General features: G+C 54.0%; 7 protein-coding genes across 7 annotated transcripts; 5 read left to right on the forward strand and 2 right to left on the reverse strand.

The window, feature by feature from the left end:
* Positions 1-602: 602 nt before the first annotated feature.
* Positions 603-3,971, forward strand: NEUTE1DRAFT_70945 (uncharacterized protein; the record flags this gene model as incomplete). Its single annotated transcript, XM_009857209.1, has 5 exons — positions 603-2,401; positions 2,552-2,729; positions 2,795-2,901; positions 2,964-3,259; positions 3,362-3,971. The coding sequence occupies 5 exons, from the start codon at positions 603-605 to the stop codon at positions 3,805-3,807; spliced, it is 2,826 nt and encodes a 941-aa protein (XP_009855511.1).
* Positions 3,972-4,658: 687 nt separating this feature from the next.
* NEUTE1DRAFT_104889 (uncharacterized protein) lies at positions 4,659-6,355 on the forward strand (the record flags this gene model as incomplete). The annotated part of the gene is made up of 2 exons (XM_009857210.1): positions 4,659-4,793; positions 4,862-6,355. The coding sequence occupies 2 exons, from the start codon at positions 4,659-4,661 to the stop codon at positions 6,353-6,355; spliced, it is 1,629 nt and encodes a 542-aa protein (XP_009855512.1).
* A 2,595-nt stretch (positions 6,356-8,950) lies between these two features.
* On the reverse strand, positions 8,951-9,109 carry NEUTE1DRAFT_18310 (uncharacterized protein; the record flags this gene model as incomplete). The annotated part of the gene is made up of 1 exon (XM_009856609.1): positions 8,951-9,109. A coding segment is annotated over one exon (159 nt), but the record flags the coding sequence as incomplete, so codon positions are not given.
* A 193-nt stretch (positions 9,110-9,302) lies between these two features.
* NEUTE1DRAFT_149542 (uncharacterized protein) lies at positions 9,303-10,963 on the forward strand (the record flags this gene model as incomplete). Its single annotated transcript, XM_009857211.1, has 3 exons — positions 9,303-9,501; positions 9,718-10,565; positions 10,652-10,963. The coding sequence occupies 3 exons, from the start codon at positions 9,303-9,305 to the stop codon at positions 10,793-10,795; spliced, it is 1,191 nt and encodes a 396-aa protein (XP_009855513.1).
* Positions 10,964-11,912: 949 nt separating this feature from the next.
* Positions 11,913-13,292, forward strand: NEUTE1DRAFT_141786 (uncharacterized protein; the record flags this gene model as incomplete). The annotated part of the gene is made up of 1 exon (XM_009857212.1): positions 11,913-13,292. The coding sequence occupies one exon, from the start codon at positions 11,913-11,915 to the stop codon at positions 13,290-13,292; it is 1,380 nt and encodes a 459-aa protein (XP_009855514.1).
* A 1,085-nt stretch (positions 13,293-14,377) lies between these two features.
* NEUTE1DRAFT_125489 (uncharacterized protein) lies at positions 14,378-18,231 on the forward strand (the record flags this gene model as incomplete). The annotated part of the gene is made up of 6 exons (XM_009857213.1): positions 14,378-14,772; positions 14,851-15,540; positions 15,730-15,734; positions 15,802-15,902; positions 16,055-16,393; positions 16,543-18,231. The coding sequence occupies 6 exons, from the start codon at positions 14,378-14,380 to the stop codon at positions 18,229-18,231; spliced, it is 3,219 nt and encodes a 1,072-aa protein (XP_009855515.1).
* A 745-nt stretch (positions 18,232-18,976) lies between these two features.
* On the reverse strand, positions 18,977-23,679 carry NEUTE1DRAFT_125490 (uncharacterized protein; the record flags this gene model as incomplete). Its single annotated transcript, XM_009857214.1, has 7 exons — positions 18,977-21,484; positions 21,559-22,019; positions 22,140-22,837; positions 22,955-23,070; positions 23,192-23,356; positions 23,414-23,513; positions 23,552-23,679. 7 exons carry the CDS (start codon positions 23,677-23,679, stop codon positions 18,977-18,979), a joined length of 4,176 nt encoding a protein of 1,391 aa, XP_009855516.1.
* Positions 23,680-24,885: the final 1,206 nt, after the last annotated feature.

Genomic DNA, 24,885 nt, shown 5'->3' on the forward strand with positions numbered 1-24,885 from the left:
TTTTTTGGGGGGGTAAAAAAACCCCCCCCCCCCCCCCCCCCCCCCCCCGTCTAGCCCAAACAAGTAGCATTTTGACCTATCATGGAAATCAGATGGACCTCTGTGGCTCTGTACCCCCGTTCCGCCTCCTGAAGCTCCAGCAAAGCCCCCCCTTTGGATCCACCAACCCGGCTGTCCTAAACGACCCGAGAACCCAGTCCTGGACTTCTCGCCAGTCTCCTCATTCCCAAGATTTCCCCAGTTTCGATTTTCCACTTCTCAGGGACCTGACCTGGATCCCAAAGGGCCTCAACTGGACCCTACCTGGCCGAAAAAGGGTAAAGACGCAGCTCCCGCCCGGCCAAACTCCACACCCCGCACTTTGCCAACAACTGCGCCAACCAGTCACCAAAGAATCGACGAATCCGGCTGTCGGCTGCTATCCTGTCCGGCCTTAGGCGTGCCACCGCCAAAATCGTCCAGGCCCTCCGGCTTTATGGGCAGGTTTGGGCTTCGACTACTCGACGACGTCAGCATCGAAGAGGGCATGACAACACAGCTCAGCCAGATGACGCGACGGCAACAACGAGGGCCACCATCCATCTGAAGAATCAACTGCCAAAATGAGTGAAGCCGCGCCTGTTCATCGCTGCCCCGTCTGCTATAAGACGTACAAGCGTCGGGAGCATCTGCAAAGACATCGCGCTTCACACACCTCGGAACGCCCACATCGTTGCATTCTGTGCAGCGCCTCTTTCCAACGGACAGATGTCTTGAAGCGTCATATTCAGACATGCGACGGCCTGCCTCATGGCTCGTCTGGCCGCCGAAGGGCGTGCGATAGATGCGTTCGCCAGAAAAAAGCTTGCAACTCGGCCCAGCCCTGCCAAAATTGCTCAAAACGCGCAGTCCAATGCTTGTACTCGAGCGTTAATAGTTCATCGACAAGCCAGGACGGAGAAGCGGGTAGCACCAGTGCTGCCAACTCGGTTGAGAGCTTTTCCAACACGCCCAGCACTCAGCAGCAACAGCAACAACAACAACAGCAGCCGCAGCAACAGCAACAACAGCAGCAGCAGACTCAGCAGTATCAGCATCAACAGTTCCTTCATCAACAGCCTCAGCAGCTCCACCAGCAACAGCAGCAGCAGCAGCAGCAGCAAGAACAACAACAACGACAGCAACAACGACAACAACAACAGCAACACCAACACCAACAACAGCAGCATCAGCCGATTTATCTCCAGCAACAGCACCAGTACCAGCACCAACAACATCATCATCAACAGCAGCAGCAGCAGCAGCAGCAGCATCCGCAGCGACCGCAACACCACCAATTCCAGCCGCAACAACACCAACAACAGACCTACCAGCAGCATCCACACCAGCAGCAACACAATCAACAGCAGCGCCATCATCACAACGTCCTCCACGCTCAAGTTACCCACCCACTCACCCAGATCCCTCAAATAGCTCCGGTACCGGTTCCCCAGATACCCCGTAATCACCAAGTCCCGGTGCCCCAGATTCTCCAACAGTCCCACCAGTCCCACCAGCCTCATCCAGCTCATCAGCCTCATCATGTACCCTTCAACCACCCCGGTGTGGCCCACTTTGACGACCTCGACAACCTCCTTCATGACGCTGCTGGCCAGTTCCCGATGCTTGGACACCAGGACACCCATATCCCCGACTGGATTGAGATGGAGCTACCCATGGGCACTCATGCAATGGATACTCCGGAAGGCAACACCACGTCCAGGTCGACTCCCTCTTCAGAGACTCATCGTGGCTACTCTTTTGACTTCCTGTATGATTTCACTAGTAGGACTGGTCTCGTTGACTCGTTTGAATGCGGCACTCATGCGCAAAGGAGGGCGGTCGTAGATGCCTTCTATGCATCATATGCCGAGCAGCAAAAACACCATCAACAGCTACAACAGATACAGCAGCAGCAGCAGCAGCAGCAACAACACCTCCAAGCACAGCAACAGATTCAGGGCCAGCTTGAATTCCACCCAATGTTTCCGCAACTACAAAATCATATGGGTCAGCCCCCACTTTCGCCCGCTTCGTCGTCAGCTGTCTCAACTTCGGCTACGTCGAATGATTATAGCTATATGCCATGGACTCCTTGGTCCTCTTGGCTCAGTAATCCAATTATTATCAAGCTGCAAGAGATTGTGGTTTCGATCATGAATGTAGTCAGACATAAACCGTCTAACAGTACTTTGGGTACTCTGACTTGGACACCCGATAAAGAGCAGGAGTGTCTTCAACTCTTCTCGCCGCAGAGGTTTGCCAAGTTCCTTGAACTGTTCTGGTCATGCTGGCATCCAAATGTCAACTTTATGCATCGCCCTTCCTTCGACCCCACCAGCGCAAAGCCGACTCTGCTGGCGGCTATGGCTTTGACAGGCAAGTAACGTGCGTTCTGCCATTCCGTCGTCGAGTTGCCAAACTAACGCCCATCAGGTGCCTCGGTCTCTCCGGATGAGCAAGACACCAAGGACGCAAAAGTGTGGTTTAACTGTGTTGAGGAGATGGTCTTCACGGATGACGACTTTTGCAGTGACACTGAGCCTGGTTCACCGGCCGACGATGATGCCAATCCTACTTCGGCTCTACATTGCAAACGAAAACTTCAAGCCCTGCAAGCTTCGTACATCGTCTGCCTTTATCAGAATTGGGAAGGTTCAGACGCTAGCAAGAGGAGGATTCGTCGCCATCGCTTCAACACTGTGGTATCTGTGAGTAGCTTTGTGTATTGCGTTTGACAGTACTGGGAAACACTAACCTTGTATTCCGTTGCCAGGTGGCGAGAGACATCGGCATTCCTATGGCGAAGCATCTCGAATATGGCCGGCTGCTCAGACATGAGTTTGACTGGCACGAGTATGTGGTGAGGGAAGAACTTATACGGTAAGCGTACCCGCACCTTGGAATAATCGAAGAACCGGGCAACTGACGAGTGGGTCATGTAGCACCTTCCTGTGGGTATTCCTTCTCGATACAGCCTTTGTGATCTTCAACAATCTCCCTCACCGCATGGTTATTAAGGAGATGAGGATGCACATGGCTAGTCCAGAAGCGGTCTTCCAAGCTCCGACGGCAGAGAAGTGCCTCGAGGAGATTTACCAGTGGATGCCTTCGTCGAGTCCTATTTGCAACACTCTGCTCCGCGACGTGCTCGAAAACGTCATCGGCACCACCCTTGACGCAGACACGTTGCAGAGGTTGGCTCGGCTTGGGCCCCTCAATTTGTTTGTCGTTGTTTCCGGTGAGTAGCCTTCTTTGCCCCCTTTATCTTGTCCCTTTTTTTTGGTATCCCACCATTCGCCATCATGATGGTGACCAATGCTGATCCGTGGTTGTTGCTCAGTGTTCCATTATATGATATTCCAGCACCAGAATTTGTTCGGGGTAGAAGGTCAACTTGTGCCGATCCGTAATGGCCTGGATAATTGGATAACGATCTGGGAGTTGTGGTGCGACCACTGGTCGTCTACGCCGCCCCACTGCATGGCAGCCAGCGACAACCTCACACCCGCAAACATGTGGAAAAGGATCGGTTTCATCCGGTGTTCGGCCGAGTACTGGCTTCTTGGCAGTCTCCTCACGGATCGCATCGCGCGAAAGACATCAGGCGGCGTTAGAGAAAACCAGGGCAAGGGGTCGTCTCCGGACTGTTACCCCGACGAGTTGACGGGAAGCGGCAAAGGCAAATCGAACGACCCGATTCTCATCAAGTACGACCAAACCAGCATGCGACAGGTCAACGAGTTGATCAGCGACTTTAAGAAAATCCAGCTTGAGGAAAATGAATGACAAAACGAGTAATGGGTTAGGTATTCCGGGGGCAAGGAAAGGTGACGAAAGAGGGATGATGATGTTGGATATTGGGACGGCGCAGCACTTTTGGGTTTGACAGTCAACACAGTAAAGGGATACAGCGCTATCACTCTTTTAAGGAATCATCACTCAGTTTCTGAGAAGTAAGACATGATTGAGTGTCCACCCGCGAAGCTACAGTAGCCACCGTGCCACCCCAAGATCTGACAACTGCCTTACCGATATTGTGGCCCAACCGTCTTGGCCCACGAAAACTGGAGACAGTGACCAGTACCACGGTGACTGTGGGAAGGTTGAAAGGCAAGCTGGTAAGCGTGGCCGTCCTTCATGGTGTCTTGACATCTGCGGTTTCCCACCCGCCCACACCCGAGTCCGCACAATCGACATGCGTGATCACTTGAAGCTATTCCGTCAGCCCCACCACACCATCCACATTGTGCTGCGGGCCGTTGCACGTGTTTGGATCCCACCTCCATGTCCGCCAACCTGCTTGGAGCGGGCCCTCCCATATCGCCGATACTACCATCCTTGCTCATCTTGCCTATCCCCTCCCCAAATCCCACCAGTACTCCGATCCCAAGTCGCTCTGGGGACTTGGAGAGCATCAATGGCAGAGGCAGTGTGAAAATCAAATTCCAAAGGTCAGAGAGATTGGCGAGATGTGCATCCATCATCAAGACGCGAGTACTGGTGTTGACGACTGACTCGTAGATCTATTAATTGCCCCGAAGCTTCCGCCACTAGATGAAAACTATCACCCCAAGAAACATCCTCCCACCAACTAACCACCGAGTCTTGTTGCCGGTTCTTGCTTGGAAGAAGGACAAATGGCCGTCATCACAACATACCTGCCCATTGTGGTAGGCATTGCCCTCCTGATCCGTCTGCTTATGGTTGGACGGAGACCAAAGAATTATCCTCCTGGTCCCCCGACCATTCCTATCCTCGGCAACCTTCACTTGGTATGTGAAACCTCAAAAAGCCTTTACTAAAAGGATTGAGTGATGGCTAACACCTGATGTGTTCATAGATGCCAACGAAAGATGTTCACCTTCAGTTTGAAAAATGGGCTCGTGAATATGGCCCCGTCTACAGCCTCATTCTCGGAACCAAGGTCATGGTCGTTCTCTCCAGTGACAGGGCCGTCAAGGACCTTCTCGACAAGAAGAGCCACATGTACTCGCACAGACAAGAGATGTACGTCGGCCAGACTCTCTGCTCCGGCGACATGCGCATTCTGATGCTGGGCTACACCGCCAAGTGGCGTATGTCCCGCAAGCTCGTCCACGCTCTCCTCAACGTCTCTTCGGCCAAGTCCTACGTCCCCTACCAAATGCTCGAGAACAAGCAAATGCTTTACGAGATGATCACCAAGCCCGACGAGTTTCTCTACAATATCCGCCGCTACTCCAACGCCCTGACCACCACCATGGTCTACGGGTGGCGCACGCCCACCTACAACGACGAGAAGATGCGGCAGCTCTTCGACGGCTTCTCCGAGTTCGCCGAGATCAACCAGACCGGTGTGGCCGCGCTCATCGACTTCTTCCCCATCCTGCGTTGCCTTCCGGACTTTCTCCTCCCCGCCCGCAAGAAGGCCAAGGAGCTGCACAAGAAGGAACTCGGTCTCTACAAGGGCCACTGGCTCAAGGCCAAGGAGGACACGCTCAAGGGCACCATCACGCACTGCTTCTGCGAGGACGCCGTGCCCGTGCAAAAGAAGGAAGGATTCAGCGACGACGAAGCCGCCTACATCGCCGGCACCCTTCTCGAAGCCGGCTCCGACACCACCTCGTCCACTCTCTACGGATTCGTCCAAGCCATGCTTCTGTATCCTGAAGTCCAGCGCAAAGCCCAAGAAGAGATCGACCGCGTCGTCGGCCCCGACCGCCTCCCCACCATGGACGACGAGCCCAACCTGCAGTACAGCCGCGCCATCGTCAAGGAGTCCCTCCGCTGGATGCCCACCACCATCATGGGCGCCGTCCCGCACGCCGTCACCCAGGACGACTACTACAACGGCTACCTGATCCCCGCCCATGCTGCCGTCGTCAACAACGCCTGGGCCATCAACCACGACCCCGTCCGCGCGCCTGAGCCCCGGAGGTTCAAGCCCGAGCGGCACATGGACGACAAGCTTTCCCTCGCTGACTCGGCCGCCAACCCGGATCCTGCCAAGCGCGACCAGTTCACTTTTGGTGCCGGCCGTCGTATTTGCCCTGGCATTCACGTTGCCGAGCGCTCGCTTTTTCTTGGCGTTGCGCGCATGCTGTGGGGATTCAATATCGCGCCCAAGCTTGGGGTGGATGGAAAGGAGATCATTCCTGACCAGGAGAAGCTTACGCAGGGGTTTGTCTGCATGCCTGAGGAGTATCCCGCGACGATCACGCCTAGGGATGAGAGGAGGAAAGGGATCATGGAGGAGGAGTGGTTCGCGGCGGAGAGGGAGTGTCTGGATCCGGAGACGAAGCAGTGGAAGCAGGGCATGAATTGGGTGCCGAAGTTGAGTTCTACTAAGGTTTGATCCTGGGACTGAGGGAGGTTTGTGTTTCGATTCTTTTGTTTATGTGCTTTGATGTTTGATATGATAGTAGTTTTCTTTCAAATTTCTTTTTTGCCTTCTTTTGAGTGTTTGTTAAGTTTATCTGGGAGGGATTGAGCTGGAGGAAGAGAGATGTATTGATGATATGTAACCGGTATATGTAACCGGTACCATCAAGATATACTGTCTCGGCAAGCAAGCAAGTAAGCAAGCGAGTGGGAATGGTAGTCTTAGCGTGCGAGGAGGATAGGATACACCACAGATATTTGAACATCATCTCTCTAGTATTTGTTCCTAGTGGCATTGCTTGGTCTTGCGAATTAAAGGCCTGGACTATGGGCGTCTTACATGCCTTGTCTGGTTGGAAGCACGCCCTGCTCAATTTCTTGCCTTGATAGTCGAGACCAACCAACCCAACTGCTGCAGGCATGCCTCATAACTGACTACATTGCCGAATTCCACACCCGGCACGGTCAAAGGTCGGAAGCAGATCCCCCCCTCCTCGCTGTGTTCAACCTTCTCGGTTCCCTTTGGTCCGGGAAAATAAAAGATCAAATGCATCTCGTCACCGCCGTGATAATATGTACATAGCAATGTCTCACCCATCACTCAGCATGATAACTAGAGAGAGCTAGATAGGAAAAGCTCGGTAGCTAAGAAAGAAAGAAGCAACATCTCGCTTGAGATCATTCATCCTTCTGGTCTATCACTCCTCCCTCTGTTTGGGCGGGGAGGAGGTTTCTCGACAGATATCCAACCTCTTTCTCTCTTTTTTTTTTTTCTTTCTTTCCTTTTTTCTTTCTTCTTTTTTTCTTTTCTTTCTTTTTTTTAACATGCGTGGCTTCCTCCTGAGAGTCCGATACTCCGCCGGCACTCATCCACTCACCCAGCCAGCCAGCCAGTCGATATATCACCCACCTTTCTCCTCGTATCTGATGCACATGTGTGTACCCGTTAATGCATGGGTAGGTGATATCTTCCTGCCGAGTTACATTCACATTCACATCGAACGTACTGTGGTCTGGCAGATCTGTCCTGCATCGGTAGATAGATACTACGTTGCCGCCACTGCATATGTATCTGGCTTGCTGGGGCTCTGGTGTTTCCCCTTGGAGTCGGGCAGGTACCTCTAGGAGCCGAGCGGGATAAAGCCTGGACCTGAATAAGATGGAGTAGGTACGAACTACGGCACGGGATTGCTTACGGGCGGTGATGGGCGGAGGAGTTGGGAGGCCTGAGAAAGGCTAGGAAGGGCTAGGAAGGGCTAGGAAGGGCTAAGAAGGGCAGGAAGGGTAGGGGAAGAGGTGGAAAAAGTAAAGAGAAACACGGAAGACAGTTGATGTCTCATATTTGGGGACTACGGTGGTGGTGGTGGTTGTAGTGGTGGTAATCATGGGGTAACAGGGATCCACAAAACCTCCTCAAACTATGTAACTCCAAAAAAGGAAAAGGTAGGTACGTACCGAGTATATCCCACCAGTACTCCGAAATCATGTACATACCACCTTCAGAGTTCAGACCCTCTTCAGTCTCTTTCCTTCTTCAACCTCCCATTGTGTGTCTGGCATTCTCAGATATTGGACCTGAACGCACACACACACAGCGAAGCCACGCCCAAAAAGCAAAACCTACCGCGGAAGAAGCCAAAAAGTGCCGTTCCCCACCGTTGAAGCGATCACATGCAGTGTGTCCGTTGTGTCGAGCAGCAGACGGCGGCGATCATTGATTCTAACGGCCAGGGCCTGGTGCTACCTGAATGAAGCTACCACGGCTTCTTCTTTGAAGTTAGCTGGTGAGCTAGCTGGTGATGGGTGACGACCGTCAACAAGCTCTCTAGTATGTCCACCTTACGGGTGTGAGAAACGGCCATCTTCTCACGGAAAATAAGGTTATGGCCTCTTTGCAGTTCATCGCGCTAACCTTTCAAATGCCGGCAGAGGTTGTACACTATACATTAGGTGCCGTTCGGTATCACAAAAGCATCCATCTCACATGCTCACATGCTAGTAGCGATGGAGACGACACTGGAGAAGTGGAGAGGGTTTGTCTAGCTGCATGAATGATTGTCGCCGTTCTGTGCATCCCTTTTTGTTTGGTTACAACCAAGAGTCGCACCCGCCCGGGACGGGGAATGAGGGACGGCGGGGCGAGCGGGGCCGAGCGGGGGTCTGGCCCTTCTCCACTGGCCCGCGTTACGAAGTGGACATCACCGGCTCCGGGCTTGTCGGTGGGCCTCCGAGCTTGGGGATCTCTCTCTCCTCCTTCTCCAAAACACCTCCATGTGATCCCAAGGATTCCCTTTTAAAGACCGGTCATGATGGCTTAGAGAACCCACTGACACAATCCTCTGCCTCTCTTTGTCTGCCGACCTTGTTCAACGCTGAACGGACGGTCAAAAGTCCCCTCCCACCACCACTCCGATACCTCATATTCTACATAAACAACTGCCGCAGACGGACGCGGATGTAGAGAGCGGGGAAGCTGAGTGGCTGGCACAACCAGGAACAAGGAACAAGGAAACTGGATTTCCAGTTTCCCTTTTTCCCCAGTGATCGGTCCTCCATCAACAGCATCTCCGTCAGCACCTCCATCACCAAACTGTCGGGAACGGGGGTGGGAGAGGCTGGAGAATACAATGGGGATCCCGTCCCGATCTTGCATTCCACTCCATCGGCATATTATAAGGCTGTTCTGGTTTCCAGATTTGGAAGGACGGAACGTCCGGAACTGGGCCCGAAAACCCATTCCCCCTTATCTGATGCCAGGCTTGTAACCAAGGGGAAGTGTCGTGGTTTTGTTTACCTCTTGTAGTCCCTTGATAGATGCCATCATTTCACTGTGTCTCGATGTAATCTCGCCATTTTCCTTTTCACAGCATACAGACACTCAGACATCTAAATCTAAATATCCCTCAATCACCACAGCAATGATGGCAGCTCCCCGCACAACCACCGCCCTTGTCATCCCCAAACTCAACGGCCAGTTCGAGCTTCAAGAAGTCCGGCTCAACGACATCCAACCAGACGAAGTCCTCGTCGAGATCGAGGCTTTCGGAATCTGCCACACCGATCTGTCGTGCGCCACCGGCTTGTTGCCATGCAGACCCGGCGCCGTGTTGGGTCATGAAGGTTCGCATTTTCCTTTTTGAAAATCTCTTCATCTCGAGCATCGATCACATCCTTGTTACCCCCAACCGTTGAACTCCAGATTTCCCTCCCTCTATGTAACCCCAACCCAAAGACACAAAACACCGGATGGACAACACCCTTAAACACCAACACAAAACCACCACCATCCTCCCCGCCCCCCCTTACCTCACCGACATATACTAACTGCCAATCCAGGCGCCGGCAAAGTTCTCTCCGTCGGCTCTTCCTCCATCGCCAACCTCTCCCCAGGCGACTCCGTCCTCCTCTCCTTTTCCCACTGCGAATCCTGCCCTCCTTGTCTCTCCGGCCATCCCTCCTACTGCCACTCCTTCAACGCCCGCAACTTTTCCGGCTGCCGTCCTTTACCCGTCCTTCCCGACGGCTCTATCGATTCCTCTTCCCTCAAGTCTGACAACCCATTCACGGACCCATCCTATGCAACCTTCTTAACACCAGACACCAACAAACCCATCTTTTCGCAATTCTTCGGCCAATCATCCTTTGCGCGACATACGTTAGTCCATAAGAGTTCTTGTGTGAAGGTGTCTCCGGGGACGAACCTCGCGTTACACGCACCAATGGGATGCGGGATGCAAACTGGCGCTGGCGCCGTTCTAAACTCTCTGGGCGTTAAAGCCGGGTCAAGCATCGCTGTCTTTGGAGTCGGGAGCGTCGGGATGGCGGCCGTGATGGCTGCTGCGCATATTGCCAAAGCCAAGACGATTATAGCGATTGATTTGCAGGCGTCGAGACTGGAGCTGGCGAAAAAGTTGGGGGCTACGCATGCGGTGTTGGGGGATATCAAAGATATGAAAAAGGAGGTGAGGAGGATATGTCCGCCGGTGGGAGTCGATTACGCGGTGGATTGCACGGGGTCGGTGGCGGTGATCAAGAGCATGATTGATGTTCTGGGGACAAGGGGGAGGGCGGCGACGGTGGGTGCACCTGGGTTTGGGAGCGAGGTGGGTGTGGATGTGATGGAGCATTTAACGTATGGGAAGGAGTATGTGGGGAGTTGTGAGGGGGATAGTTTGCCTAAGGAGGTGAGTTCTGCTTGTTGTTTTTTGGCGGTTTGGGGTGGTGGTGGTGATGGTGAGAAGAGAGGAGGTTGATGCTGACTTATGAACAGTTCATCCCCTTCCTCATCGAGCAGCACGCCAAAGGCAACTTCCCCATGGACCAGTTCGTCACTTTCTACGATGTCAAGGATCACAAGCAGGCTTTGGAGGATTCACACAATGGAAAGGCCATCAAGGCTGTTTTGAAGTGGTAGGGGGACCGGAGGGGCCGTAGGGTGATACGGAAAGCGGTAGTCGGAAACGGGCTTGGTTGGGTATTCAAGTAACGAGCGTTGGACATGAGGATTGTACACAGTTTGGGAGGAACATGGCGAAATCGTGGTGTATGATATACGTACAGAATCAAGAAGGGAACATGACACAATTTACTCACCACTGCATTTATCTATCGAGCGAAGCGAGGTCCCTCCCCGATGGGGCCGCCGGAGGCATACATGCCCGGTAGATAGAATGGGTAGGTTGAAGCTGTGCTTGCATGGCTGGCTATATACAGTCCGATGCTGGTTTGTTTATTAGCTTGGTACACTAGGCACTCTTGGTAGTATGTATAATATACATAGTGCACTAGACGTAATCTTTTTCGAATAGTCCCAAAGCTTATACAAATAAATTAAAAGGTATTAGCACGATTTAATCTGGCATTTTGGATAGTATAGATGGCGTATCCAAGGTAAAGTTATGCATTAGTTAGCTATACAAACGCATGGAAAAGTTGACACGAGGTCTCGAAATAACAAACAAACCAGTACTGGACTGTACAATGGGAGATTCCGTTTAAGCTTCCGTCATCCCCGTGATTCTTAAAGAAAGCTTCCTGTTATATGAGCCAGGGGATACTCCTCAAGCCGTTTCTTGAGCTGGCAAGGCCGTGCGCATCCATCCTAGACAGTCCGTTATTCACAATACTGTAAAAGCTTCCGGTCCGGTAGGTTCTCTCGACCACGATCCAATTACAAGCCATTATCCAACCATTCAGACAGCTAAAAGTTGTTCGACGGGGAGAGAAAGATGTGGATGGTGGTCGGAGGAAAAGGAAGAGGGAGGGGTCAAGTGGCCTTACCACATCACCGTGACGTGACTCTGACCTTCTCCTATCCCCCCTCGCCCATGCGTTCTTCTCACCCATCCTCGACCCGTCATATTGGTCGGGAGTATCAAGACGACCAAAGCCAATGTCGTAAATGGTGCCCCTTCCCATTCATTCCCCTTTCCCCCCCTTCATTCAATTACTACACCCTGCATTACAGCAGTGACTTGTCCAAACACTTACCCTCCAAAACCCTTACAGACCACACAGACATATAACCTAGAATGACCATCCTCACCAAAGCTTCATCTCTGGCCAAAGCCAGCGGTGCCCTTCGGCATCATGGCATCATCAAGGCAGCCTGCAAGTCCACCAGCACCCACGTCCCTTTCCCCGCCGGCATCATCGACGCCCTCCAAATCTCGCGCCACATTTATGAACAAGAAGGCTTCGTCGCAGAGGAAGTAACCGATTCCCACGCCGTCTCGCCCGCCGAAGCCGCTCTGCGCACCACCGCTCCACACACCTCGGCCGCCAGCGCCGGCGGGGGCCTGAACCACTTCCACGGCCTGTTATGGTCGCACTGGCACCCCGGTCCGACGGCCGGTGTCGAGTACCAGACCCGTCACTTCTCGGGGTCTATGCGTAAACACTATGCGGTCATCTACGACATGTCCATCTGGGACTGGGGCGACTTCAGTCACACACAACCCGACCATCCCATTCCTCCGCGGCCCATCATGCCGGGCGATGAGGACTACGATCCGGTGACCATCAACGCCATGCCGACGCACAGCGAAGCAAATGTGAAAGCCGACAGGTCGGATATCGATCCTTTGGCTGGCCACGGCCCCTTATGGTCGCACAGCTACTACCACCACCAGCATTCCCAATCAAGTTGGGCGGCATACCAGACGCGGCAGTTTTCGTCCTTCATTTTGGGCAAAATCAGCACGGCAGCGGTGCACGACCCGTCGATTTGGGACTGGGGCTTCTTCAGCCATGTGCAGCCGGACCATCGAATCCCGCCGCGGCCCATCTTACCTGGGGACCCGCATTATGATCCGGTGACCATCAACGACATGCCGTCGGAGAGCGAGGCGATTGTCAAGGCAGAGAGAACGCCGATTGATCCGCTGCCGATGGGGTTGCATCGCGTCATCCTTTTGCCGGTGGGGGAGGCGTTGCCCGAACAGACGGAGAGCGAGATGGATGTGCGAGCGGATAGGAGCCCGATGGAACAAGATCCGCTAAGGGACAGGATGAGGTTTCGGGATTATGGACCGCTGATGAATGCGGGGAGGATGACGGAGCAGGAGATCAAGAGGGTTATGGATAGGGATATGGGGTTTGGGTATCATGCGGCTGCTTCTACAGGTGACTTTAGCGGGGGGGAGACGGAGGGTGCGTATAGAAAGAAGATTTACATCAGGGAGGAGAGGTTGTTTGTGGAGGACTTTGGGGAGGAGGATGAAAGTATGGGGACCAGCTTTGGGGAGGGAGAGGGTACGGAGGGATATGAAGGGCAGAGGGGGTATTTCGGGGAGGAAGGCCCGGCGTTGAGGAGGAGGTATGGGATGGAAGAGGTGGTAGGGATGGATAAGAGTGCTGAGGAGATGGAGTTGGAAGATGCCATGTTGCTGCATTTCACAAGGTTTCGTTGAGCCATTGATAGTATCGGTCTGGTGAATTCTGGTTATGTGTTTTGGGTTGAATGTCTTTGGTGACTGTTGTGTAAACACTTGTAACACTAGTGCATAGCTTGAATATGTTGATCATGTCCTCCGATAGCAGATGGACAGAAAGAGATTGGATCACAACTCCTTGCTTGGAGTCTCATCTTGACACCTCGCTTAGAGTCTCCTCATCCACATTGATGTCGATCCACGTGGACGTGTGGGATAGGCATCATATGAAGGAGTTATGAGACGATGTTCATATAAAGATTCCCACGCTTGCTGCAATAATCAATCGGACCCCCCTTTCGTAATAGACTCTGTAACCCTTGTCCCTCAAGGGCTCGGGTGTTGGCTGCCTCTACCCGAGACACATCACACGGCACACAGGCGCAAACCAGCGTCGAAGGAAAACGCCCCTTTTACCGCTAGGATGGAAGAGACGGTTGAGAATGGAAGGCTAAGGGACGGCGCCAGGGACGGCGCCAGGGATAAGCCAGGGATAATGGTTTACCGCGCCCTGGGGCAAATGCCGACCACGGAATGCAGCGTGGATCCTGATCGTCGGTCACAAACGCTTCTTGGCCTTGCCAAGGGCGCGCGCACTGTCAACCACTGAGCCGCCAGTGCCGTTCTCCGTCCCGGCATCCATAGATCGGCAGGAGACATCTCGACAATCCCAGTCTTTTCCCGTGGGACGTACAAACGGCTGAACCCTCCCTGGCCAAATGAAGAGAATATCCTACCGGGAACCTGAAACGCAGCTTGTTTGTTTTTCCCACGTCAATTGGATGAGTGTTTCTTCGCTTGCATACCAAGATATTGTGCAACTGAGTGTGGGTAGGTAGTGTGGGTAAGGGCGCAACCGGGTGTGGAAAGATTAAGATGTTGCTGCGTGAAATTGCATGGCCGTGGCCGTGGTCCGTTCAAGTAGAAGATGTCCGCTGAAGGAAATTTTTGTCTCGGAGATTTCAACCTGTGAAGCGTACATCATCGTATACTTGGAAGTTGCCGGCCAACTTGAACAAGCGAGCGACGGACGGATCGTGAAGCACAACACAGCCACCAGCACCATGACGCCGACTGCGACCGTCTTTAGCGTGGCGACCGCCGTTCTTGGCCCGTTGACGGCGACATTCACACCACCACCAGCATGCACGGTAGCAGTAGCTGCGGTCACAGGAAAGTTCCTTGGGTTGGGGGGAAAGGTTGCCTCCTCGGGCTGGCTCGGTCAGACATGCTCCAAAGGCGGTCCGGTGGACGACACGTCCTGCTGGCCACCAACTGCCAGTGGAGCGGAAGCCAGGACAAAAGCGCTGGACGGATGGGGGTACTACTCGCCGGGCCTGCACTGTCCAGCCGGTTATGCGACGGCATGCTCGGCGACAGGCGGCGGTGGTGCAAAGTCGGACTTTGCTTTTCAGTTCGCGCCCGGCGCCAAAGAGACGGCAGTTGGATGCTGTCCAAGGTAGGCCGCCCTTGATCCGCCCTCCGGGTTAGCGGTGTACTGACATTCGACGACGTAAAGGGGCTATCAATGCAGCAGTGTTGAAAATGGCCAAACATGTGTCAAGGCAGCCACATCGACAGAGGTCGAGTATGTGACGTGCGACGGATCGGACCCGGCTGATCTGGCCACCATGACGATATCCGACGACAAGGATTTCATGTTCTATGCTCCGTTGATTCAGATCAACTGGCAAAGCTCCGACAGGCCGACCGAGGCGGTGTTTTCCGGGACGGTATCTCTCTCTGTTGATGTTGAGACCATGTCGACACTGGCCACAGCAGGGGACGCGCCAGCAGGCGTGACTTCCAGGGTGGGATTCCCATCACAGAGCGTTGTGCTCGAGGGTTCCGAAGGTTCGGACAAGCCGAAGGGAGCTTCTGAGGGCAACAAAGAAGACGGTGTGAAACCCGTCAGCCTCTCCACTGGATTCAAGGTCGGCGTGGCGGTAGCGGGCGGGGTCCTGGCCGTGGCCATTGTTGCCATCATCTTCATCTGCGCTTGGAGGCGACGGAAGCAACAGATAGAGGAGGAAGAGTTCGATCGCATGTATGGCATGAAGGATGTGGGACCCAGCACGGCGGACTTCAGGAACGAGGAGATTCCGGGCTGGCACCGGGGACCGACGAGACGACAGCCGCCGGCGCCGGTTGATCCATTCCGCAGTGATGGGGAGTCCGAGCTGATGGCACCACCTGCGCCGTATCATCCCCCATCGGCATATCGGTAGTGGTTGAGTGAGAGTGTTTGAGCGTTGGACATGGGCGATGGGTGCTCGAACGGGACGTGGCGATGATTTTGATGGTTGTTTGATACCAATTTGTTTACACTATAATGATACAATGTGATTCTGCCCAACGACCTGACTTCAGTTTTATCAACCTGACCATGTGAATCCCGACTGCCCGTACAAGTAAGTAGAGGTAGCATTGGAGCACGGGCCACACTTCTTCTGTGGACCTTCTGCTGACAGTGCAGGGTAGTGCCAAGACTGCAACCCCCCAATCGACCCCATTGCGCGTATGTCATCAGAGGACGGGAACACTGTCACACCAACCAAGAGCTCTCCAAGTTTCGACTTTCTCAGAGTTGTAGTCCATATATCATAACAATTGGAAGCTTCAGTAATCTTCATCGCGACAGCTTGGGCAAGCTTTACACTCGGCCAGACCATACATATACACACACACACCGCAATGATACCATGTCGACGGAATCGACCCGCCCGTTGTTGCTGCCCCAGAACCGCAAGCTTCGCCATCTACGCGGCATCTATCTGAGGAACCTCGCCTTCACACGCCAACACGGACGGACCATTGACGATGCTGCTCTTAACAAGACAGCTGGTAAGCTCGAGGCCTTACGCGAGAGACCAGACCTACACCATACGCTATCATCAGAGGACCTCCGCCCACCCGCTGTCAGACGCCGCAGCACCCACTTGGCCAACGCCGACCCCGCCACACGACAAAAGAGCTTCCAAGATACTTTTGCCAGCAAGCTTGCCGATGCCTTCTTCACCCTTCACGTCGACGGTCTGGAAGATCCCATATACATCAGCGAAGTTGCTGAACGAGCTACGGTGCGCTTATCATGATAACCTCTCAGACATGACCCACGCTAAGCACCTTCAATCAGAACTTCAACTTCCGTCTATTCGAGCTTGCCGACCTGGATTCGACCATAACTCGATCTCCCCAAGTAACCGTCCGAATATGGACCAAGCGACAGGACCAATGGAGCCTCCTCCTCCAAGACGAAGTCGACCTCCGCACCCTCAACTGGCTCGGCACCCTTCAGAACGTCAACTTCCCACCCAACAGCCTGGTCTTCCACATGGTAGACGGCATCTACTCTCTTGAGATCTCCAACAAATACCCACCACCCAAGAAGGAGGTCCCCCCTTTACCAACCTCCTCCTACAACGTCCTCATGCGCCTCGCCACCCTCAACAACTCGATCCAAGACGCTCTCGCAACCCGTGACGCCCTCGCCGCCCAAATCAACGACCTCCTCGCCCAGGAAGAGGACAAACAAAAGGGCGTGGGGACCCTCGCCGAAGCCGAAGAGCAAGTCAAGCTAGCCTCCAAGTACCTTTCCGCCCAAAAGCGCATCGTGGCCGCCGCAAAGAAGCACAACGACGACCTGCGCGCCTCCATCGCCGCCCGCAACGCCGCCATAGAATCCGGCTTGGCCGTACAGCGCAAAGCAGAAGAAGACGTCCATCACGCAGCCGGCGAACCGCTCGCACAGTCCAAGGCCCTCCTCTCCTCCGTCCGCGACCAAATCCGCGGTCAACGCCGACGCATCTGCGAGGACCTGTTGACCATCTACCGCATCCAACCGGTTCCTCCCCCGACAGACCCGAAAGCGCAGAAAGAGCATGATCCCCTATCCTTCCAAATCTGCTCTCTCCCGCTCGCCAACACGGTACTAGACCCAACCACCACCACCGCGCACTGCTTTGTCTCTTCTCCTCACGGCAGCAGCCTATCATGCATCCCCAAAGAAAAATACCCCCACGAAGAAAGCCTATCCGCCTCCCTCGGTCTCGTTGCCCTCTTGGTGCACCACCTCCAACTATACCTCTCCGTGCCGCTCCCCTACCCTATAAAATGGCACGGTTCGCGCTCCACCATCCGCGACGACATTTCCAATTTTCCCATGAACCCCAACGCCTCTTCCTATTCCTCTCACGCCTCCCAATCTTCTCGGTCCGCATCATCCAACTCCCCATCAAGCTTGGGAGAAGAAACAGATCCTAGCAGGGAATTCCCCCTCTTCTTACCCAAGGGAGGCAGCACAGCCCAATACCGCTTCGAATACGCCTGGTTTCTACTGAATCGAGACATCGAAGTGCTCTGCTGGAGCCAAGGCCTCAAAGTTGTGGACATACGACACACTCTGCCGAATCTACAGTGGTTGTTGATGGTCTGTAGTGCAGGGAAGGACGAGGTTCCCGAGCGCAAAAGGGGAGGGGTAAGGGGGTTGTGGTTAGGGAGAATAAGGGGGAAAGTGGTGGGGATGGGCATGAAGTTTGATGATGATGTGGATGGGATTCTTGATGGGAGTGTTGATGGTAGTAGTCAAGCCGCCAGTGGTGGTGGAGGTGGTGATGACGAAAGAATCAGTAGTAGGAACGACGACGACGGGAGTAGGAGTAGTAGCAGGAGTAGAAGGGGAAGCACAGACAGCGATGCTGCCACCATCATCACCCCCCGAACGACGCGGAGGACAACGGGTGGTGGAGGTGGTGGTTTAACTATCGGCTACCATTACGGCAACGGGAACGGGACGGCAGGTGCTAGGTCCCCGCTGTCCCGCTCACCTTTGGCCCAGCAGCAGCAGCTCCCATTTGATGAGGGATCAACGAAACTCACACTGAGAACAAAGGGGTTAAGGGAGAGTGTTGCTCGCTAGTAGGTGAGATATGACTGACTTTCGGATTATAATAAAATTGGTTATGGTAAAGGGTTGAACGATCGGACGGACGATTGGTTTCAAAAAGGGGCAAGCGATGAGGTTCATTGTGTTTATTATGCTTATGTGGTTTATAAACATGAGGGCTATGATGATAATGAGAATGAAAGGAGCGATTATTTTTGGCACAACTCAGTTTGTTTCATTTCTGACTGAAGTCTCAAGATAAGCACCAGTTAGCGAGAGAGAGAATAATACTTGCCTATGGAGAGGAGGAGGGAGATATAGCCATCATGTTCATTGGCAGAAAACACAATGAAAATGAACATATCAAGGCGTATTCAATATCATATCATCAAATGTTGATCTTAACATAAGTCCTAAGCCATGCATGCTTCTATAACAAAGTTTTCCAAAACCGTGTACAAATACGAAAACTAATACAAATGTATGTATTTCATGCAAGTAAGTAACCATGAAGAAACTATTTTTCACTGACTGATTACAAAGTCGTTCTAGCGTAGGTTTATACTAGTTGCAACATACTAAACTAGTAAAATGGTATATCCATCCATCCATCCCTTTCCTTTCCTTTCCTTCCCCTTTTTTTCTAACTTTCTTCCACCCATTACCGACGAGCGCTCAACCAAAAACAAGTGTCAACACGCTCTGTTTTTATCCTGGTTTAACTTCAACCCAACCGCTTGCTTGCCCTTAAAGATAAAAAAAAAAACTGCACGCTAACTCAGAAAAACAAGCCCTTCTTCTTCTTCTTCTCCTGCCCCCCCATCCCCTTCAAGATATCATCAAACGTGCTCCCCCCATTACTGGGTGCCGGCGCCGCCGGTTGCGCCACCTGCCTAGGGGGTGACTGCCTCGGCGGCGACTCTCCTCTGCCCAATGGACTTGGACTGACACTCGGATTCGGATACTGCTGCTGCTGCTGTTGCTGCTGCACCTGTTGACTAATCGATCCCCTAGAAGGATCTCTGTACGCCGCGGGCGGTGCGCTGGACCTCCCCTGACCCTCACCAATGCTCAGGTTACCTAGCGCAGCAAGAGTCTGCGCGCTGCCGACGGAACTAGCGCGGTGGCCGTGGGCGGCCGTGGAGTTGGACGAGTCGGGACGACCACCATCACCTCCGGAGAGCATGTTGGCGGGAGTAGAAACGACGCGGGAGCTGCGGTCACCGCCGGGAGCGAGAGATTGCATGAACTCAGCTTCTTGCTGAGACGAGGGGCCGTTGGGGCCAAATTGGCTAAAGTCGAGCGGCTCGAGGCCTATGGCGATGCTAGACCTATAGGACGAGACCCTGCGACTAATTGTTGATCCCGTCCGTGGACGGAAGTGAGGGGAAGCGGGTTCGGAACCGGGAGTGCCACCTCCGTAGCTGCTTTGTGATCTTGAGCCGGAACGTTGGTGGCCCGAGGCGAAGGAGTCGTTGTCTTGGAATACCGGGCGGGGTGGTTCCAAGGGGGTGATTTCCTCGCCCAAGGCGGCGGCGGCGGCTTCGAGTGGCTGGTTTATGGCGGCGGCGGCGGCAGCAGAGGCGGGCAGGAGAGCGGCCTCCCATTCCTTGGCAGCCAACCAGCAGTGCGAGCGCATGTAGATACCTTCGACGGAGAACATGACCACGTCCGCTGACAGCTCTACGATGCCTTGACCGTTGTTGGTCTGATACCACATTTTGCGGACTTCGCCGGCATCTTCCATCCAGGGCGGGTTGCCCTGGGGAGCCTCGCAGAGGAAGTATTCGACTCCTTCGGTCCAGTGAAGCTGGGGGGCGTCGACGACGAGCATAGGCAGGGACTGCAGAACGACGTAAAGGAAAAGCCAGTAGCCGACGCGCTGGTTGGCGATGTCGGAAGGGTTGACACCCTTGGCCTCCTTGTACTCGAACTCCTTGAAGGCTTGGAGGAAGGGGAGCTGTATCGAGTCGGTGTCTAAGTTGCGCGATTTGATGAGCATGAGCAGCAGCTCGTTGGAGGCCAGCTTGCGGTCGAGCTTGGCCCGCTTCTTGGCGTCCAGTGCACGGTAGTTCTCGTGGATGGCGGTCATGGAGGGGATCTTGGGGCAGTCGAAGGGGATGGGCGGCAGGACGGGCGGAGAGGAGTGGTCAAACTCGCTGAGCATGGCGCGCAGGGCGGAGCGCATCAGGAAGAGTTCATACTCGAACTCGCCGGCATTCTTGGCCTTTTCCCTCTCGGCCTCGGCTTCCGCAACACCGTCGTCGAACTTTTGGTCGATAACACGGGGAGTGATGGATTCGCGGTCGACGAGCAGGTCGTACAGAGCACAGCAGTCGGAGTAAAGCATCTTGAGGCATTGGCGGTTGAGACCACTCTGGGAGAAGTGGTTCTTCTTGCTTCGCGCCTTGGGTGGCCAGCTGCCAAACGAGTCCTTGTAGTAGCCAAGAACAAAGGTGCGCATCTTGGCGAAAGACTTTTGCCATTCCTTGAAGTTCAAGTGCTTGGCCTCCTCACTGGATGTCGAGCTGCCAATGCCAGCAAACAGGGAAGGGAACTCGAAGCTTTCGAGACGAAGGTTGGCGTTGGCCTGTCTGTTAGTGAGATCCAGATAGGCGCGCTCAAGCCTGTTCCTGGTGCTGACCGAGATACTCTTGTAGACGGGTAGGTTGAGATCCTGAATGGACTCGTACTTGCCCACGGCGTGGGTGAAGGCTTCGTTGTAGAGCGTCCATGACCGCATATGCTCACCCAAGATGATGGCCTGGATGGTCTTTTCGCGGCTGCCTCTCACATCCGAAACGCCAAACTGGTCCAAGAAAGAGTTGAAGGCGGCATCGACCTGTTCGCCAAACGTTGATCCGTCATGGTTTCTGAAGCCCAAGGACTTGAGCAGGGCAGCCACTTGAAGGAGCGCCGCAAACAAGGTCGGATACGTGTGTGTGGCAATGATGGGTTGGCTGGTCAATAGAGCAAACAAATTCCTTGCTGCAACGAGGCTGTCCAGATTCGTATTCTCGAGTGGGAGGTACAGATGTCCGTCAGTCGGGTTGGCGCCGTAGGCTGATGGCGATGGGACTGGTCGCCTGTTGGCGGCATCGTCGACTGTAAGAAGGCTGCCGCCGGCACTAGCTTTGCGGGGGTTGGTGAAGCCGGTAATTTCGGACAGCAATAGTTGCGAGGAGCTGACGAGGTAATCATGGACTTTGAAGGATGGGCCGCGGCCACTGGTGGGAGGATGGAGGTAGATGAACAAGTTTCCAGATTCGTTCCATAGTTCGGGGACCTGTATAGGTAGGTGGGTAAGGTGAGTGAGTACAGATGCCCGACGGATGTAACCCAGGGAGGGGCACGTCATACCTTGTCGCCATTCAGGAGGTTCGCCGTGCTGTATTCGGCCTTGCTGTCTGGCGCAACAATCCAGGCCGCATTGCTGTCTCCCTTGTTGGCCGCCGAGTTGGAGCCTGATCGGCCTCCGAACCAACTCCTCCTCTGCTTGTGCTTTTGAGCTGTCGGACTGCTGCCGTCATCGCTGCCGTTGGAATGGGTTGATGTTGGCCTCGAGTCTGCCGAAGTGGAAACGATGCGCGGGGGTTCTGCTGAGGGAGTGCGGTTATGTGTTGCTGAAGGTTGGCTGGAAGTGCTGCGGCCGCGCGAGTGGCTGCCTGTAGGGGATGTTGGTGAGCTGCTGCCGGATGGTGGTTGTTGTTGATTTTGTTGTTGTTGCTGTGATTGTTTCTGGAGACGGTTGGGTGGGATGGCAGCTCCCGGCGGGGGACCTTCGACGGAGACACTGCGGGCCCCGTTGCTGGGCCGGCTTGCTGCGGGGCCGAGGTTTGTCTGTTTTAGGGGCATTGTCGACGCTTAGGGAAGGATGGTTAGTTGGGGAAAGTACGCTAAGGTAGGTATGAAAGAGGGCAAGATAGTGTCGAACAACACACCTGATTGTAAAGACGACAAAGGAGGGGATGAGCTATTAGTAGTAGGATTATTGTTACTGCCCAACAACAATCCATCGGGTGACGAATAGTTGGCGGCCGGGTTGTGATATATTACCATGTTCTTATTATGGACGTCGCTGACACTGGCTGCTTGCTGCGCCTCTGGATTGGCGTAATTGGCGGCAGGGGCCGGGCTGGCAGTTACTGGCCGTTGTTGCTTCCTGGCTCCAGTGGTACCTTTTAGCCCAGTACCCTGCTGATCTGCGGCGTCTGGTGAAAAGAAAAAGGATGGAATCAGCATCGAAAGCCGGGACTTGCGTCGTTGGATTTTGGACGCCGGGGGTCCCTGGTCGACGTCTTGTATTCCACTTTCTCGGTCCGTGTCTGGAGAAGTCGCCTTGGATGTGGTGGTCTCAGAGTCTGGTGTAGGCGGTAGCTGGACCACGCTGGGCTCCTGTATCCCCTTTTCCCTTCCTGATGAAGTGTTGTGACGAAGAGATGAGGAGAGGTGTTGTGAAAGGGTGCTCATTCGGTGGAGGGGCTTGCGCCGGACTGAACCGGCGTCGACACTCGTAGGGGCCATGTCGGGCAACACCGGCGACACAGGCGTTCGGTAGTAGTACTGCGGCGGAGGCACAGCGTAGACGGGAGGGTCAAAAGTTCTGCTTCCCATCTTTACCCGTGGAAAAAAAAGGGCGCTGTTGCCCAACCTTATACGCACTATTCCAGCAAAGAATCTCCCACCCCTTATTGCCAGGGGGCCGGCGCAAACGGGGGCACCACCTGGCGGTAGAGTCGTCGGGGTGCTGCGTTACCGAGAACCACAATGCGGTTCAAAGTGGATCGGGTGATACGAGATGTTGGTGGAGCGAAGTCGCTGGTCTGGTTTTGGTGTTTCTGGTGAATCGGAATTCGGGGGATTAGCCTCAAGCTTCGGGGAAGAAGGAGGAAGGCTTATATTGATGGTCGTACATCAGCAGGGCGGGACACACTCAAGTGAAGGAAGGGTCGCCAACGGGGGACAACATCGGACGGAAAAGGGGACGACACACACAGCTCGACAACATGGCAGGGTCAGTCCTGTATGGCTTGACATGCTGCAGCAAGTGACTTCTGTGACAGCTACATGATAGCTTACGTCGTACACACAGTATCCCTACTCGAATTTGTTTCAGGACGACCAACATGTCCAGCTGCTCCAATGGGGCGCGATCGGCCTGGGCTATGGTTTGATATTCTGGTCATCAACCACTTTAACTTCCCTCGGGGCAAACCTTTAAGGTCTCATCAGCGAGTGTTCCACCATGACGCCGTGTCTCGCGTGGCTTTTTCCTTTTTGGGTCCTTGAGGATTCCCATGGTGGCCTCGCATGTCCTCGTTGGTGACACAGGATGCCGTATCCATAAAGCCACTCTGGGTCCTTTGACACACTCGCTGCCTCATCGGATCCGTGCACTCTCGAGTGTTTGACGATTTCTCCCTTCAGAGAAAGGGGTTCAGCTCTTGAAACCAAGGTACCATGAGGGTCCAGAGAGGGCATTCTCAGCCTCATGCTCGTCTACCTATCGATAATGGCGGGGTTAAGGTACCTTTCCTTAAGTACATGCAGAAGATGGAGGCTCCGCTGGGCCCTTGGGGTGCCTTTCCAGGTTTGGAGGGGTTAGGGATGGCGGGCGCATGGTTGCGTGGATGCAGGGGGTAAACTCTTGGGTTGTTACCCGTCCGCTGTGTTTTTGTCACTTTGCGGTTTACCGTTAGTTGTCAAGAGACGGAATGCGATGATGTCCTTCTTTCTTTTTTCCACTTACAAGTTCTTATTTTCCCTTACATGTTTTGACCACTTTCCAAGTCATAATGTCCTCTTGTTCACCGTATCTTCAATGAGGCTCTTGGATTCCATTCATTGCGCAACAAGGAATATGGGTACGAGATTATGGACTGACCTCCCCTGCTCCACCAGGAGTATTGATAACCCTAATTTTCTCCGCCAAAATGATGAATCCTCTTAAGGAGCTCGAGAGGTTCTCATGACAGCGAACCACTGGGCGCCCCGCTCCATTGCGGCCCTTGCCGACGTCATCCACAACATCCGGGGAAGGCTGAAAAGGTACACCACATTCCGAAGCACTGCCACTGCTACGCGCGTCTGCCACGTCAAGCACACAAGAAAACTCCCCCAGAGAGGAGCCCTGAGTGCATATGTACTTGAGGTTAGGCACAAGTCAACCAACCATTTCACCCACATGGCGGGCATGCATGCGAAAGAACTGTAGTGTACGTGTACGTGTATATAATCCCGCTTTTCAAACGACATTTTACGCAATATCTCGTTCCGCGGGTCCGCCTGGTAACGAGATGGCCAGCCAGCATTTGATTCCCCAATCGTGCAAACCCGACAACCTCCAGATTGCTCCCCGAGACACTGGTAAACCCCGGAGTCTTCGGGTCTCACTTCGACTCCATGGGTGGCCACATCAGTCAGTCGATCGATATTCATTCTCACCAAAGGAAGAGACCCACATCGCTAATATCCCGGCAATGCGCTTCCTTCTCTTATACGGCGGCGCTAGAACTGCCAGAAGGAAGCTACCTAAAGAAACGCCTCATTGTGCCCTCAGGGGCATCGAGGTACCTCTAGCGTAGGTACATCTATTTTCGGCAACAGGCCCATTGGTTACCTTACTTCTTCTGCCTCTTTCGGGCGAAGACCGCCATGGAAGCCGTCACCAAACTCATCATCATGCAT

This window comes from Neurospora tetrasperma (assembly GCF_000213175.1).
Source record: "Neurospora tetrasperma FGSC 2508 unplaced genomic scaffold NEUTE1scaffold_81, whole genome shotgun sequence".
Classification (NCBI taxonomy): domain Eukaryota; kingdom Fungi; phylum Ascomycota; class Sordariomycetes; order Sordariales; family Sordariaceae; genus Neurospora; species Neurospora tetrasperma.